Raw genomic sequence first — 17,064 nt, 5'->3', positions numbered from 1 at the left:
TTACAAAAACAACTGTGTTGGCACTTTTACGGTCTCCATTGCACACAGGAGGAAATAAGAGAGATTACAGATGAAATAATCTGCCCAAAATCACATGGTCAAGTGGCCAAGCTAGGATTAGACCTCAAATCTGATGAATATCAGAGCTGAGCTCTAATACCTGATGTTAGGAATGCCTGCAACTGCTGGAGTCAGGGGCAAGGAGGACATTAACCTAGACCAGTGATGGCGAACCTATGACACGCGTGTCAGCACTGACACACGTAGCCATTTCTGATGACACGCGGCCGCATGCCGAGGATGAAACATTTGCTGCTCCTGAGGATGAAACATTTGCGACTAGAGTCTTGGAGTTAGTTTTTTCCTCAAAGTGACACACTACCCGAGTTATGCTCAGTTTTTTGGCGAAGTTTGACACACCAAGCTCAAAAGGTTGCCCATCACTGACCTAGACTCTGGGTCATAAATAAACACCTGCCAATTATTAAATAATTAATTATGTACTAATTTAGAGCTTTCTCTATATTGGGTGCTGCCTTTGCTTCAAGTCTTATTTTCACCATGCAGCTGGGTAGTTATTCTCTTTTGCAGATGAGGAACTAGAAGATGGCAGTGCTGGAATGCAAACTTAAACTGAGGGCGCTTCCCAAATCTTTATAAATGCTAAAGGGATGCAGGTAGACGGTCCATATCTTGTCAATAGCATATGCAGCTGGGCTGACACTACTGCAGGTGAGATATTACCTTTCCACTTGTGATCATGAAGGCCTTTAAAATGTAAACGATGACATTTACATGGATCAGGAGTATGTGTGTAAACCACACCCTTGGGTGGGGCATGCCTGAGGCAAAACAGGATGAGCTCCTGTTACTTTACTGATGTGGGAGAGGTGGGAAGGGAAATCAAATCAACAAGATGGCCAGGAAGGAAGGTGGGCAATGATTCTAAAGATGCTGTCCACTTAATGAAAATGAAGGCAGAGGCAAAGCATTGGGTGTTTTAGGCAGTTTTACTTTTTTAAAAGTATACTTTGAAGCCTGATGCTATATATAGTGAATTATTCATGTTCTCTGGGATCACAGAAAGGCTTTGAGATGTTCTAGGAAAAAGAAGAAGGGGTGGGGGGAAGCTGTCCAGAGGGGTTTGTGGGTTTGGGAAGAGAGGAGTGTGCGTACTACATGTTAATGCAACTCTAACCAGGTGTCTGGATCAGCAAATCTCTCTGCAGATCACGTGACAAGGAGTCAGACTGGCTTGCTGTGGGAGTTCAACCAGCTTTGCAAATGGTTTTTAAAAAATCATCACACAGTGAACATTCTGTGCGGTCTGCAAGGCTGAAACAGCCTGCCTTTTTTCTTCTCCTCCATTATCCTGACAGGTTTTTGTCTCCTTTCTCTCCAGGTCAGCTTTACCCACTGCTGTCCACCCCCTGCCCCACTTGGAGGGGCAGTAGTTTGAGATATCTGAACCAAATCCGAAAAACGTGTGATCCAACAACTGCAGGGGGGAAGCTAGAGTTGAGGAAACCCCACTGGACAATCTGATCAGGATTTCTGTTAGTTCTTTGACTCATAGAGATATTTCAACAAACCTGCAGGCACAAAAGGAAGAGAACAAGAAAGATCATTTACACTAGAAAACCCTCTCACCAGCCCACTCCTTCTATTATCCTAATTTGCTAGTTAAAATTAATTAAGGAAAGAGAGCAAAGGGAGGCCAGACATTATAAGCATGGTCAATCTGGGCAGCGTCACCAGGGAGCGACAGCTTCACACCCCCCAGGGAATCACCCATCCACTCCCTGCAGATCACTGAGGGAAAGGACTGAACAAAGGAGGAGATGGGCACATGCACAATGCAGTTGGGTGATGGGGGAAGGTGCTGGTCTATCAGCCTAGCCTGGGAAACAATGGATTGGCTAGGGCAGGTGTCCTCAAACTATGGCCCGCGGGCCACATGTGGGTGTTTTTGCCGTTTTGATTTTTACTTCAAAATAAGATATGTGCGGTGTGCATAGGAATTTGTTCATAGGTTTTTTTTTTAACTATAGTCCGGCCCTCCAATGGTCTGAGGGACAGTGAACTGGCCCCCTGCTTTAAAAGTTTGAGGACCCCTGGCTAGGGGGTGGACCTCATCAGAGGCATGCAAGATCTTGGAAAGTTAAAAACCCCAGACAAAGAGTTCCCTCTCTCTAGCACCTGTTTGCTCTTCTTGCTCTCTTGCACTTGTCCTCTTGTTCTCTCTGACTTTGTGACCAGCACACACCTGTGTGCTCACCTGTTCTCGCTCCATAGCTATGTGGCTTTAAGCAGCCACATGGCCAATGGCCTCGCAGTCCCCATACCCAATGGACTGCAGCTGGGAACACAAGCCAAGCTAGCCGGATGCTGGACTGGACTGTGCTTTAATATGGAGCAGAAACTATGGGCAGTGGCCTTTATTCTGGCCCTGATGAAGACAACATTGGACTTCTTCCATGCCAAGAGGACAGAGATGGGACCTTGGAGGGGAACCACCTTAATTTTACATCATCAATAAAGCTTTCCACGAAACCCCGTCCTCCCAGGAAATCTTTTTTCATCACACACCCCAAGAATTCCACTTCCACCTGTAACACTTCAACAGGTTTCTCTTACAGGGAGCTGGAGAAACCCACAATGGTCCCAGGCAACACAATAGATAAGGCTGGAATGTCCCTTGAATGGTCACAATAGACATACTCTAAGCAAAATCAAAAGCCAATGCCAGAAAAACTAAAAACATCTCAGTCAGATGCAAGGGGTGACTGAGAACACAAGGCAGGCAGCCTTGCTGAGCAAGTCAAGAAGGTTCTGGAAGCAATGTTCAGACAACAGGAACTGAAGCATGGCTTCCCTCCTCAAAGGTGACCCATGCTATAGGGTGGCTAGAGAGGGGTCACCAGACTGACAGCCTTGGCTACTTCCAGAGATGGTGGTAGTACCTGGCTACTATTTTAGTGAAACTTCCCTCTGGGAGTTCCTGAGGCTTTTCCAGCCCAGACAGCCTTAAAAGATGGTGACAGCAATGGCTCCCAGTGCTGCCCCTACAGCAACTCGTATCTCCTTGATAGACCCTACCATCTCTTGAGTTCTTTGGACTAGAGTTGTTGTTTTTTTTAATAATGATCATGATCATGATAATGCTGATGATGATCATATTAATGATGGTGGTGATGATGGCAATAATGGTTTTTACTAAGCATTTACTCTGTGCCAAATACTGTATACTGAGAAGCCATTATTTCATTTATTCCTCATAATAACACCACAATGAAAGTATTATCATCATAACCCTTTTAGCAAATCAGGAAAATAAAGCACACTTTGGTTAAATAACATGCTCCAGTTTATATTTTTTAAATGCCAGAGCTCATATTTGAACCCGGGGTTTCTCTGATTTTGAACTCTAAACCCTCACTCCTGTAACAATGTCTCCCAAATTTGAATGATGCGCAAACTTCTTTTAAAGGAAAATATAATCTTGTGCACCTCACCTCCAGTATTTACTTAAATCACTTTTATTATAATTTTATAAAGTGCAAAAAATAAAACTAGCTATAAACTCCTTCTAAAATTATGAAACCGAAATCAAACATATATTAAAAACATTTAATAACTACACTGTAAGACCAATAAAATTAGAATTAAAAACACGAGATGAAGGATGTTATCCTGTTGAAACTAGATTGTCAGTGTGGGTTTTACTAAGAGAAAAATGAACCTGAAGTAGGTTCTGTATTTAGTAATTTTTTTGAAATACATTTTGGCTTCAGTAATTCAGATATTGCCTGTTAGCATAAGTATGTTATTAATTATTTCAAAGCTTTGCTTACTGGTTCACAATAAATAGACCTCGCATGTTTCCAGAATGCTGCCAACAAACAATCTTCAAGTGTCAATTTTAATTGTCATTTGATAATTGTGTAATGCTGTCTTGTTTACTTGAAAAGCAGGTTATGATTGCAGCATTATTAAAATTTTCATTAAATAACCCTGATTGCCAGAGGCAGCTCTCATTTCATGTGCTTGGCCATGCTTGCAGTGAATGAGGAGTGACTGGCTTGTTCAGAGACGGGTTCTATGGATGTCTGTGCAATTTGGAGTGCCTGCCAGGGAGCACATTGTTTTGAGTCTGATGTGCATATAGGCTATGGGCCCTTTCGCCTTCTGATAGCTCAGGTCTCCCATTATGTTTCTTCCTCTAATACTTTTATTAGTGCATCATTCCCTGAAGTCATTTGATCTTCCCTTAGTGAAACTAAATTTATAAAAGCAAGTGCAAATGTCCACATGGAAATTGTGTGGCAGTTCTTAGAAGGATAACCTCAAAATGATTCAGAATATGCCTGTTGATTTATCAGATTACCACTGAAATGCAACTTAAAAATCCTTTTATGAGACATTTGGACTGTTGGAAATTTGCCCATGGGATCCAATTTGGGAAATAGGAGCCATGGCTGCTGATTTCCCAGAGCCCAGTGTGTAGGGAGTGCACAGCTCTTTCAAGGATTCTCTGCTATTAGAAAAACTGGGTCCTAGAGTCATCTCTCAAATACATGCCGAGGCTTCAGGCTCAGGCTCCTTCTACTGGACCCTAAACGATGCCGCACATTCCAGTTTCTTCTTTTTTAAATCCTAACCCAAGAATATTTTTCCATTGCTTTTAGATAGAGTGGAAGGGAGATGGGGGAAGAGAGAGAGGAAAAGAGAGAGAAACATTGATGTAAGAGAGACACATGGATCAAGCCTGCAACCCTGCCCTTGATCGGGAATTGAACCCAAGACCCTTCAGTGTGCAGGCCAATGCTCTAAACACTGAGCCAAAGGGGCCAGGGCTCCAGATTCTATATGCCCCGCCCACACACATAGACTCCTGTTTCCACCACGCAGGTTTATCCATGAGAGGTACTGATGTAAGGAAAGTAACAGCCCTGAGTCCTAGATAGACTTGTTTCGTTTTACCTTATAAGAAGACAATCTTTATCACTCTTTTTGAATGGTTGAGGAAGTTATAGCGCAAAGAAATGACTTGTCCAATAACACCGAGAGAAGGAGTTACAGATCCAGAATGTGAACCCCAGGTTTCCTGGCTCCTGGTTCATCCTGTTCTCATTAAAACACACTACATCATCTGAGTACCAGATCTACCCACTTAGTAGCCACAGGGGTTCCTATGTTATTACTATGACTGGAGAGGAAGGAAGGAGCATGAGAACAAAGGGAAAATTCAAGCAAGAGCCCTTTTGCACATAATACTAGAACCTCTCATTCTGTGAACAGAACTGCAACAATACTGATAATGATGCAAAATTTTAGATTTACTTCTCTGGCCATTGCCATGTGTTCTATGTGCCATTCGTTTGAAAAGCAACCATTAAGGACCTTTTTTAAAAAATCACAGGACTCTAAAATTCATGTGTTAATTTAAAAAATACTTATGTAATGATATATCAATGAAGACAAACTTTAAATATTTTGATTTTATTTTAATGGAAAAATAGCTATTTGGGAATTGCTAGATAATTTAGAAATAGACTTTCTTGGTTTGGGAGAAATTGACAATTCTCAGAGAATACTGATTTCCTCACAAATGTGAAGGCAGATGGTGCAGGCTGAAGTTCACATATTTTTAGCTGGGTAAATTGGGTCCATTCATCGTAAGCCACACTGGGCCCTTAAAGATTTAGATAACTGGCCTAAAGTAGGATTAAAAATTAATGCTCCTCAAATGGCATTATTTAAATTAGAATACTCCAAACTTGGGGAAATATATTGCTGACTATTTCAAATGCCTTTTCTAGAGTTCCCTTGAAACAGATGGGTGTTTGCATTTGAGAGGGGATAAAACCCTCTCCAGACTCAGGGACTAGTGCCTGAGGGGGGAGGGGCAGTCCCAGGAGTGACCACTACTTATGACCCTGCATCTTAAACTTGGGGCTGTCCCTCCATTAGTCCACCAGCATTCTGTAATGAGCCTGCCTTGGCAGTGCTTTTGAAGACCTAATGGAGGAGAGTCATCCTTAATAAAGGAGGAGCCAGCAGCCTGGAGAAGTAAATCAGAAGGTAACTCAGTGATGTGGCATTTGGGGACAGCAATGATTTGGAACTGAGTTGGTGGGCAAAGTAACAAGTAACTACCAAGATTCATTTGAGGAACATGTAAGCATTTATTGGGGACCCTCTTGGAAAATAAACTTGGGAGAAAGATTGGCTTTCCTAAAACTTGGGTCATGAAACACAATTAGGATTTTGAACTCCACAGCTGCATTTATCATTTGTATGTACCAGGCACAATACCTGGAATTGGAGATACAAAGGCCAACAGAACATGGCCTCTGCCTTCCAAGTTCTAGTGGGTGGTCATTTTTGTGTGTATGTTGTGAGGATGAAGGGATGGTGAGCAAGTTGGGAAGATTGCCTTTTAACAGTAGGAGGTCAAAGTATGAATAGCCATTTTCAGGTTTGTAACCTGTTATAAGAAGAAAGCACTTGGTGCCTCAAAATGTTCCTCCTCTGTAACCAGCCATTGGCTAACCTAGATCAAAGGGCAATGACCTAGCAGAAGCCACTTAGTCACAGGCCTCTGGGAGGTAGGGATTGCTCCCTGGGAACTGTGGTTAATCCCAGTCTTTTTAAAGTAAATGAATGGCTATAACAAAAGAGAAATAAATTAACATGTGTTAAAACATCAGAAGAGTGCAAATGAAAAAATGAATCTCTGTGAACTAAATGCCAAAAAGGAGCAGAGAGAGTATCTCATAACCAACTTCATCTACTACTAAGGAAGAGGAAGGTTGTACTCTGCATTTCAGCCACTGCGTTCTTTCCCATCAACATGGCAAGGTAGCTTTAGCTTCTTCCTTGGATCCCCTGGGCCGATGGCAGCAGCCAGGATTTCTACACAGAGATTGATGGAAAGCCACTCAATGTATTATGTCTCATGAAGAAAGATGACAGTTCACTCAGACAGTTTTCAAATCGAAAAACATGATTTCTGACTGAAGAGGCAAAACCCAAGCAAGTGTCAGATTTGGAAAAAGCTATTTCTCTTCCCACCTCTCTCTCAACATTGTCCAAGTATTGACAAGTTATTGAAAGGTTTTAAATGACTCACCGAGTATAACAGTCAGACGGAACTGACTTCTCTTGAGGTGGCTTCTGAGACCTTGATCAGCACACTTTCTCTAATGTCTGAATGGTCTCTGTGAATGAGGGAAACTTGCTGATATCTGGGGCTAAGACTGCTTGCTTCCCTTAACTGTAGAAGTTCAATATATACACAATATAATTTTCTGAGGAGTTTGGTGTGCAGCAGAATTTTAGTAATTAGTTTGTGTGTGCCATGAGATGAAAAAGGTTGAAAATCAATGATTCCCAAAATAATGAACTCCTCCCAGCTGCCAGCTGCTGTGGGGTAGTTTTATTCCCTCATTCTCAAACTGGAGGCTGTGGTGTTCGGCCAGCAGTGATGTGAAACTGCACAATAAAAGAGTAGTTTCTTTACATATACCTCTTATTAAAGATATTTTATAAAATTTGCCAGTAAATCAAACAGCTATATTGTAAAAATAGAATATAAATTTTGCATGTGTTTATAATATAAAATAAGACACTCCAAAGAAATGTTTTTACTGGGGATCTCTCTGGAAAACTCCCCCCTCTCCACCCCCTCACCCTCACCCCCCACCCGTCCGCCCAGTAAAGGCAGTTTGATAGAAATTGTTGAGGAACCTGGCCTCAGAGAAAGCATCACTTTTAATTTTTGACATTCGTGATAAACATCACTCATGTTTTAAACAAAGGGAATCTTTCTCTCATCCTTAGAAAGACTTAGGCCTGGAAGCCACTATCTAAACTGATACTGTCAAGTTAATCCAAGAAGCATTTCTATGTTTCTTTATTTCTAGACATAACACAAAACAACATGTCATTTGATCGATGAGCATCCACGTGTCAGCACAAAGACAAAGGGTCAGGGATTGAAAAGCGGAGTGGCCTGGGTTGGAAGTCCACTGTCACACTGGAAGGTGTTCCTGGATCTTTTGGCTTCAAGACATCTAGACTGTGCTCCTTCTCTCTCTCTTCCCCCTTTCTTCCTCCCCACCTCCTTCCCCACTCCTCATCTGTTCTTTTGGAGCCTCAGACCCACAATATGTGATATTTTTCAGATTATTGCAATGCCTTTGGTTAAATTACCTGTTAAAAGAAACTCCAATGTTTTCTATTATGGGCCAATTTATAAAGTTGAGGTAAAAAGTGTTAAAAGATCTTCAAGAATAAGTTCTTTACTTCTTATAAGTTAGGACAGTTCAAATCCACTAACTGTGGCAGTAAGCAAGAGGTTTCCACATAACAATGTCAGTCTGACATGGGAAATCAGAAGTGCCTTGGCTCCTTATGGGATGAATTCAGGTTGGGGGACTGAGCTGCCCAAATGCACACCCCAAATCAGATAGGAGCTAACCTTTGCTGCAGTGGATGACATTCATTTCCATTTGGCTTCTCCCTGTCCTGAAGATGTTCTTGTCTTACTTCCATGTTAAAGGTATCCCTTGATCCCACGCTGGTAAGGTGATCGATCATAAGACTGGTGCCCAGGATAGTGCTGGCATAATTACTAACAGAGTCTCCTTTTACTCATAAGTATCCTAATTTACATGATACATTACATGTTTTCTTTTAAAACTTACTGTAAAAACTAACATTAAAGCTAAACTATTTCCACTTAAGTCAGAGCCACAAAAATTAAAAAGACCAAAAGCACAGGGATGCAGGCTATTTGGCCACAGTAAGGCTGGAGTGACTCAGCAGGACCATTCAGCAGAAACAAATAAGGAACCACCACCTCCAGGGTCAAAAAGGCAACAGAGGGAGGGACTCTCTCCCCTGCCAGCCAGTCACCCAGCCTCAGCTGGCCACTTCTGGTTGGTCCCCTCTCCTGGCTGCCCAGCGTTCCAAGGCAGTGCTGCACCTACACAAAGGGGTGCTGGCTTTGGAGCCCTGGCACTTGTGTTTTAATTCTGGGCTAAACAGTTACCAGCTATGTGACCTGGGCTGATTCACTCAACCTTTCTAAGCCTCCGTTTTTCCATCCACAAAAGGAAGATAATCAGAGTTGCCTTGTAGCATTGGTATAGGGATCGGAGATTAGGTAAGTAAAGCATTTAAGCTGGGCTCTAGTACAAAGTTAGCACAAGATAAATGGAAGCTGGTTTTCTTAGCCTAAATCGGAATTTGGGACAATTTAGGAGATGACTCTCCATATCTTGTACAGGGGCCTCAATTTGGATAGCCTCCCTCCCATGAATCCTGGGTGCCAGCAAATCCCTTGAGGACAGTCTTCATTTTATACCTCAGTTTGCCCACAGCACCCAGTGTTTCAGAGTGCAGGGCACAAAGCTGTCCTTCAATTCACTGCTGAGCGGTTAATCAAATGCCTCCCAAGCCCAGTGCACACTCCTGGCCGGGCCTGCGGCTCTTCCCCTGGCCCTACAAGGCATCAAGGCACCAGGGTTACCCCAGCATCCACAGGGAAGGGGACGCCTTGTGAGGCAAAGCCATGAGGCCCTATGTGGAGTCAAAATAAATTATTCTTTGAAAGCTGTGAAATTTCACTGCTTCTCTTTTCTTTAACTATTTCATAAATAATGGAATGTTGGCATTACTTTTCCTCATTCCAGAGGAAAATAGAAAATAGACCTTGGGTTTTCAGTTTCCAGTGCTGTGTTGCTGGCAAATGAAACTCATGCTTTCATAAACAGATACCCCACCCAAAGGTGCTATTTGTTTTGAATATGTGTATATACTGCATCTGTATACATATTTAACATATATATACATATTTAAAATATGTATACTATTGAGAGGTCTAGTAGGTGCAAGAACCAGATAAGCCAGAAAATGCCAAATCTACTTTAATTTTACTGCTATGGAGACTTGGCTTAAAGCCAATGGTTCTTCAAGAAGAACTATGGCATATATAGCTTGTAATTAACTATAATGCAATACATTAATTCTCACTTATATTCCTATGAAGTAAAGAACATCATATGCTGTAGTTATGTTCTCATAACGAAATATTTAAGCTCCTCAAGGCAAGGGGCAGTTTCCTAGACTTTGGTACTCACCAACTCCTGGGGCTAAACGTTTTGGTTGATATCAGGTGTTGGTTTATATTAATACTGGCTTTACTATAAGCAATCCTGAGAACATTCATTTGCCTTGAATTTCTATAAAACTTCCCATGATCAAACCACCACCCCACTTCCCCCAGCCCTGCCTTCATATCAGTGCACTCCAATGCCCTGATCCCTCTCAATCTCCTTACTCTGAAACCTGGAAATGTTGGGCAACAACAGGGACCCAATGACTCAGATGTGATTTGGACTCTTTCGTTTTTAAAGAGCTTGAGACTTTCTGTGTCTTTCTCTGAGAAATTACATTAGTGCAAGAATTTCAAAACCCACTTTTATTTGCTCAAAAGCATCACCCAATTGCCCATCAAGCTTACAAAAATGCCTTCTCTTCACCTAACAGTCTTCAGAGTAACATTTTTGTTGATATAAATTTGGCTGTGGACTTCATAAAGTGGTCAAGGACAAGGCAGGGAGGGTACAGGGTACATCATGTCTCTGCCCACACGGGTCAGCCTTGAACTCCTCAAGTCCTGAGTGGGAGAAAGGGTCTAAGAGGAGAGATAGGGTCAGTGAATGGACCTGTTACCAATGGTTTATGATAACTGGCTCAGGCATGGCCAGTGGCAGGCAGTTTTGAACAATCATGTGACCGAAGTTGTCCACATATCAGTTCACCACATAAACAAACTGGAAAACTGTCATTAAAATGAGTCACTCTTCTGGGGATGAGCAGTTTACTTTTTCCTTTCACAAGAGCAATGAGAAGGATATCATGTTTGTACCAGTCTCTCGTGTGCTTTCACACGTGCATCTTATTCTGTCTTCACAAGAGCCTTGTAAGCTAACTGCATGAATTCACATTTTAGAGAAGAGGAAACTGAATTCCAGATGATTAAAAATCTCCTGAGATGCCACAGTAGTGACAAAGCTATGACCAGAGCCCAGGTCTCCCAACTCCAGCATACTGCTCCTTCCTTTGCTGGCCTGTGGAATAGGTAATGCAGACCATCAGCTGGGTGGTGTCTTGAAGGATGCTCCTCTGGACCACGTCCCCATCACTCTGGATACTATCACGTGCTCTCAGCCTCCACTGCCAATGCCCAATAAACTTACCCTCAACGGGTCAAGCACTCATCACTGGCATCCACCCTGAGTGCTAGTGCAGGGTCACCTGGTGGAGGTGTTTAGCTCGTACACACCCCAACCCAAGAGGGTTCATTAATATTATGGCCAAAATGACTTTCCTGCCTCAATATGCAAAAAGTGTGCTATGGCCCATCAGGCCACATATGACTGCTTTGTGGAGCTGGTGTGCTAGGCTCATAGGTAATGCCCCATCTAAGTTCTCCCTACTAATTATATGATAGAACAACAAAATATCAATAAATAAAGCCTAACATAAAAAATAAGCATAACAGGAACTATAATTAGTATTATAATTAGTATTATGAGTGCTTGACCCCATGAGGGTAAGTTTATTGGGCACTGGCAGTGGAGGCTGAGAGCACATGACAGCATTCAGAGTGATAGGGACGTGGTCCAGAGGAGCATCCTTCAAGACACCACACAGCTGATGGTCTGCATTACCTATTCCGCAGGCCAGCAAAGGAAGGTGTGGTATGCTGGAGTTGAGAGGATTCCAGAATGCTACTTGAAATGAAAAATTATCATATTTTACTAAAAAATTCAGAAGCTAGATTTTTATGCTCTTTTCATATCATAAGAAATTTTTATTCCTGCCATAAGTCTTACAGTATACTACATTAAGGTCTATAATATTTTAGCAAGGGTACATTAGATTCACATGAACAGCTGAAATTACAGCATGATAATGTATAAAAAGAGAAAAAGAATATGTTTAAAAAAATAAATATAAGGATACAAAATATGAATTTATGAATGGAGAATATATATCTTTGGCCATTTTATAACATCACTAGAGGCCTGATGCACAAAATTCATGCAAGGGGCTCAGCTCTCACAGCCGTGGCAGCTTGCCTTGGCCCCCATACCCCTGGCTTCATCCAAAAGGTCGTTTGGCTGTCTGGTCTAATTAGCATATTATGCTTTTATGATTATAGATAGTTTTAAAAAGACCAGCCTACATTGTTTTTCCTCCTGGGGTAGCAGCGTGCTCAGTTAATAATGGAACACACTACTAAAGGTTGAAAATGAATCTTTAACATTATCATTGTCAGCATCTCTATTAGTTGGCCTAACTTGTACTTTGGAAAAAAAGCAAAACAGGATAAAAATACCTAGCAATGACAACAATGTCCTCTCTAAATGCTTATGCACCTGCAGTAAATGTTGGAAAAGTGGCTGCAATAATTTAGACCTATGTGAGCACACCACTTAGCCATGTGCTGTTGTGTTCCTCTCATCAAGAGGCAGTGTTTGTGTCCCCAGCCCTTGAGTCTGATCTGGACTTGTGACTTGGTGTGACCAACAGATTCCAATAGAAGTTATAGTGTGTCAGTTCTGAGCCTCTTGGAAGGCCATGGTGTGAACAGCACCAAACTAGCCTCCTGGGGGATGAGTGATTATGTGGCACAGATCTAACCCATCCCAGCTGAAGCCATCTCGGACCAGCACATCCCAACTGACCCAATAGCTGACCACAGACACATGAGTGACCTGGGCCAAATCCAGAACTACTCAACTGAACCCAGACCTAACTGCTAACCCCGCAAATCATGAATAAGACAACTGGTTGTTTTAAGACTAACATTTCGGGTTGGTTGTAAAGTGTCGAAACCTAACTGACTCAACATATGAGAGGAACAATCATCTTCTAGTCTTTAAACTTAGTTTCCTTTTGTCAAAAGAGTCTCTAATAAAATGTTCCTACCTCACTTCATTTTACAGTCCTGCTTGTAGGATTTTATTCTTTACTAGAGGCCCAATGCACGAAATTCACACAAGAGTAGGCCTTCCTTCCCCGGGCTGCCAGCACTGGCTTCCCTCTGGCACCTGGGACCTGGGCTTCCCTGCAGCCCCGGCTTCATCCAGAAGGATGTCTTGTCTAATTAGCATATTACACTTCTATTATTAAAGATAAAAAAGATAGATGTGGCTACTTGCTCTATCATTAGGAAAGCTTTCTGCCCAGCCAGCAAACACAAGGGTGTTCTCCCACTGACCCCAGAGGCCCTATTTTTACGTGACTGCCCTAAAAGGAAAATTAGCTTGGAAAACAATTTTTCACATTTATTTATAAGCCATTTCAAATTTCTGACCTGTGATAAGATTTCCATAATGAAGAGCTGTACACAGTTGTGTGAGACCATCAGAGTCCCTGGGATAAAAGTTGCCTGAAGAAATTGCACTCACCCTCCAGTGGTGCAAATACATGCTCCTACCTCATCTTGACGTCTGAGAAACAAACCTTTAATTTATGAAATCAGAAAGCTAAAAGGGACCTGAACTTCTAAAATATATGTTCCCAAGAGAATTCTTGACAACAATCATACTCACCATCACCTGATGTTTGCATATTTGCCTTTTTAATCTCTAGGAAATCTACAGGGAAGTCTGAGCAAATGGCCTCATAAGAAAGCTCTTCATGAAATAGAATGAAAAAAAGGGTAAAGGAAGCTAGCAACAGGATCAAAAGGATGATGGTCAGGTGGAAGATACACAGGGATAAAACAGATCTGTAGCCACACAATTTTTTAGGACTGAACACTCAGTAATAAGATGTCTAACTCGGGTTTATCACCACGAATCTCTTGGAAAGTAGTTAGAGTCTCATTTTCCACACCTGATTCCCTTTTATATCAGAGAAAGGTTTCTCCCTTCTGTATCCAATCCCAGTGCCAAACAGTTGCCACAATTGCTCTGCCCAGTTCTCTGATTACGGTGTGAGTAGCCATTTCTCTGCCCTGCAGAAGTCTGCGACTCTAGATAACTGCTTCTGAGAGCACCCATTTATGTTTACAGCCCACGCAGTGTCTGTCTGGCCAGACTCTCACAAAGCTCCTAGAACTCATAGTTTAGGAGCTTAAGCCCTTGAGCTAAAGCAGCCCATGTTGGAGATTGTTCTCAAGTGAAGGCCCAGATAAACTGGAGAACTTGCAAAGCTCTGTCAGATAGGAAATGGTGGAAGGAGTTGGACATTACCTAGGCAAATGAGATGATGATTCGAGAGGTACAAATCAGCCAGTGGTAGGTCCAGCTCCTACCAGCTCCCAAGTGCAGATTGGTAAATGTGCAGGAATTTTACAAGCTGGTTGACATCACATGGGTAGTTTGATATACACTATGACAGAAGAATTTACACCATGGAAATGGAAAAATGCTACAAATAAGAACTTTTCCTGGAAAGCTGATTATTAAACATTTATCAGCATATTACAGAAAACAGCTATCCTCAATTATTTTAAGGATTAACTTTAGAGAGTTTATATTGGGTCATCAGCAAGGCTTTACAAAGCTTTCCAACCGTGTCCTCAAAGGCAACTTTATCCTAAAATTTACTTGCTCCTGTTTCCCCTTATTGATAATTTAACTGATTCATGATATGTCATTCCTGGGTAAGGTAGGGGAGAGAGAAGGAGAAGAGTTGATATATACATATGTATCAGCTTCTCATAACTCAATTTTATGCAACTAATTACCTAAGTATAATGCTGAAATTTATTTTAGCAAGTAACAGATTATAGGCAGGGTCTTAGAGAATATTCTGCCTTTCAATCTTCATAGATTCTGGAGTTGAAAGTAACAGGCCACTTTACTGAGTGTTGCCAAACATTTCTCAGATCCCTCACCATCAAGGAGATTGTGAATGCCAACAAGAGAGCCGGGACTGTCATCCACAGGGAACATTTAAAACTAAGTTAAAAGCACAGATTAAGTAAATTCATTTGTGTCAACCTCCAGAAGGCAGTGTGTAAAGTGTGTAGAGAAGTCAGAAAGAATATGCAATAGGTGTGGACTGCCAGCATTTACCAAATCTCCACTAAAAACAGCCCATTCCTTAGGTCCCTTAGTCAATTACCTCTGGGGATAACCCTCTCAGAAGTGCCTCCCACCCACTGAGATCGGACTGTCCTGGGGCACACTAGCAGCTTTGTCTTCTGAGCAGCGCCATCTAGGGTCATTAATTACAGCAGGAAAGAGGACCAGTGACTACCACAGAAGTTCTGGTCTGGTGTTATATCAAGTGAGCTGGAAGAAGACATTGATGCCAAGACTAGAACAAGTCCCCACAGTTCACTGAGTGACACTCTTAGTGCCACATTGTAGGTTGTGTCTCTTTGTGGAGAAAGTCATCATGTCACTCTGTTGAGAAAAGAATGGTGACCAGCAGGGATACTTCTACAGTGAAATAATGAAGCCTATGCCAGACATGCACCGAAGTTCTACTTGCTATCTTCCTTGGATCAGGGTGTAAGAAACCCAATTAAAAAGAATGAGGGAGTAGCTTATTTTGCCCCCCCCAAATACTGGGGCACACAGGACTTTTGCTATTCTCCTGGAATGACAAAAAAAAAAAAAAAAGCATCCCTTGGGTCATGTGACCCTGGAGGCAGATCTCATAAGGGTGCCGAGTGGAGCCTCTGAAATCTGTGGAGATTTTTCTCTGCAAATGCAGAAGGAAAGCAGGTGGATGGATAAATAAGCATGGCCTTGCTCCGGGTCTACTTGCTGGCCTTCCTGAGCTTGGGCTCAGGATGTCATCATCGGATCTGTCACTGCTCTAACAGGGTTTTCCTCTGCCAAGACAGCGAGGTGACAGAGATTCCCTCCGACCTCCCCAGGAATGCCGTTGAACTGTGAGTATCAGAGACTGCGGAACTGCCACCGCAGGCATTTGTGTACTGGGTGCTGGTATTATTTTCACATTAGGCTGATAACTGTTGAGCTGAAATATTTCTGAAAGCTTGAATAAAACAAACTCCCCCATCTCAACACTCATGCCCTGTGTCTCTCTCAAGGATTTTGGTGAGCGTTGGTCACGGTGTTTGTCTGGGAAGAGCCATGCGGAAACCTGAATGTCTTTTCAATGTATTTGCTCTTGGGTTCCATACTCTCTTTGGTGGAAAAGTAAAACTAAGAGAAAGCAGAAACTTTGAAGACCTATGAATTAGAGGCAGAAAGACAGCTTTGATTTAAGTGGTATGTACAATGTGAGTCTCCTGAGGACACTGAATTTAAGAATCCAAGGGCCATTGTTGCTTTGGAGGCAGGAGCAAATAATTCCCCAACTGAGATTCGGCTTCCTGGGGAGAGAGAGGGATGGAGGAGACAGGGGAAGGGGTGTGAAGAAAGGGAGAGAGAAGAGAAAAATGAGCTGGAGAGGGAAAGAGAAAGACAGGATAACCTTTCATACAGGTGAAAATATATGATTCTCAACTTTAGATTTTTACTGAACTATTTCAAAAGAAAGTAGACAACAAAGTTGGACAAGAACTTCAATATAATGTAACTCTATCTCTTTATTTTGCAAATGAGGTATCTGGGGTCTGAAGAGTCAAGAGAATTGCTCAAACTCTCACAATGAGTTGAGGCAGAGCCAAAACTAGACCTAAGGCCTTTTGACTCATATTCTACTGCTGTTTTCTCCCCTTGAAATCCCATGTCTGTCTACATTAGAGAAAGATTATTGCTTCCCCTAAGAACTGGCAACTTGTGGCTCAGAGATTATAGCTATCTTTGGTGTTTTTAGTGCAAGGATTTTAAACAGAAGCCACTATTCTGGAAGCCTGTTTCAAACCTGGTCCCCCCTAAAGCTATGGATGACTCTTGCTTTATTGCAGAAGGTGTGGTCATCTCTTCAGTTCACTCAAACACATCGGTGTTGTATTTCAGAGTTTCACTCAGGGACAAATGGTTGCAGACTTGGTTGGTCCTGCTGCTACTTTTTCCCTTGACAACCCAAGTCCTCAGTTCCTACTCATAGAAA

General features: G+C 42.2%; 1 protein-coding gene across 1 annotated transcript in view; it reads left to right on the top strand.

Moving 5' to 3' along the window:
• Positions 1-15,782: 15,782 nt before the first annotated feature.
• FSHR (follicle stimulating hormone receptor) overlaps positions 15,783-17,064 on the top strand; it is a 136,114-nt gene continuing 134,832 nt past the window's right edge. The window contains exon 1 of the mRNA XM_008162144.3: positions 15,783-15,934. Coding sequence (XP_008160366.2) covers positions 15,783-15,934 — 152 coding nt within the window. The remainder of the gene's footprint in view (positions 15,935-17,064) is intronic.

Source organism: Eptesicus fuscus, chromosome 16 (assembly GCF_027574615.1).
Source record: "Eptesicus fuscus isolate TK198812 chromosome 16, DD_ASM_mEF_20220401, whole genome shotgun sequence".
NCBI lineage: Eukaryota > Metazoa > Chordata > Mammalia > Chiroptera > Vespertilionidae > Eptesicus > Eptesicus fuscus.
Note: the sequence above shows the minus strand (reverse complement) of the source record. Positions and strands in the feature narration are given on the sequence as shown.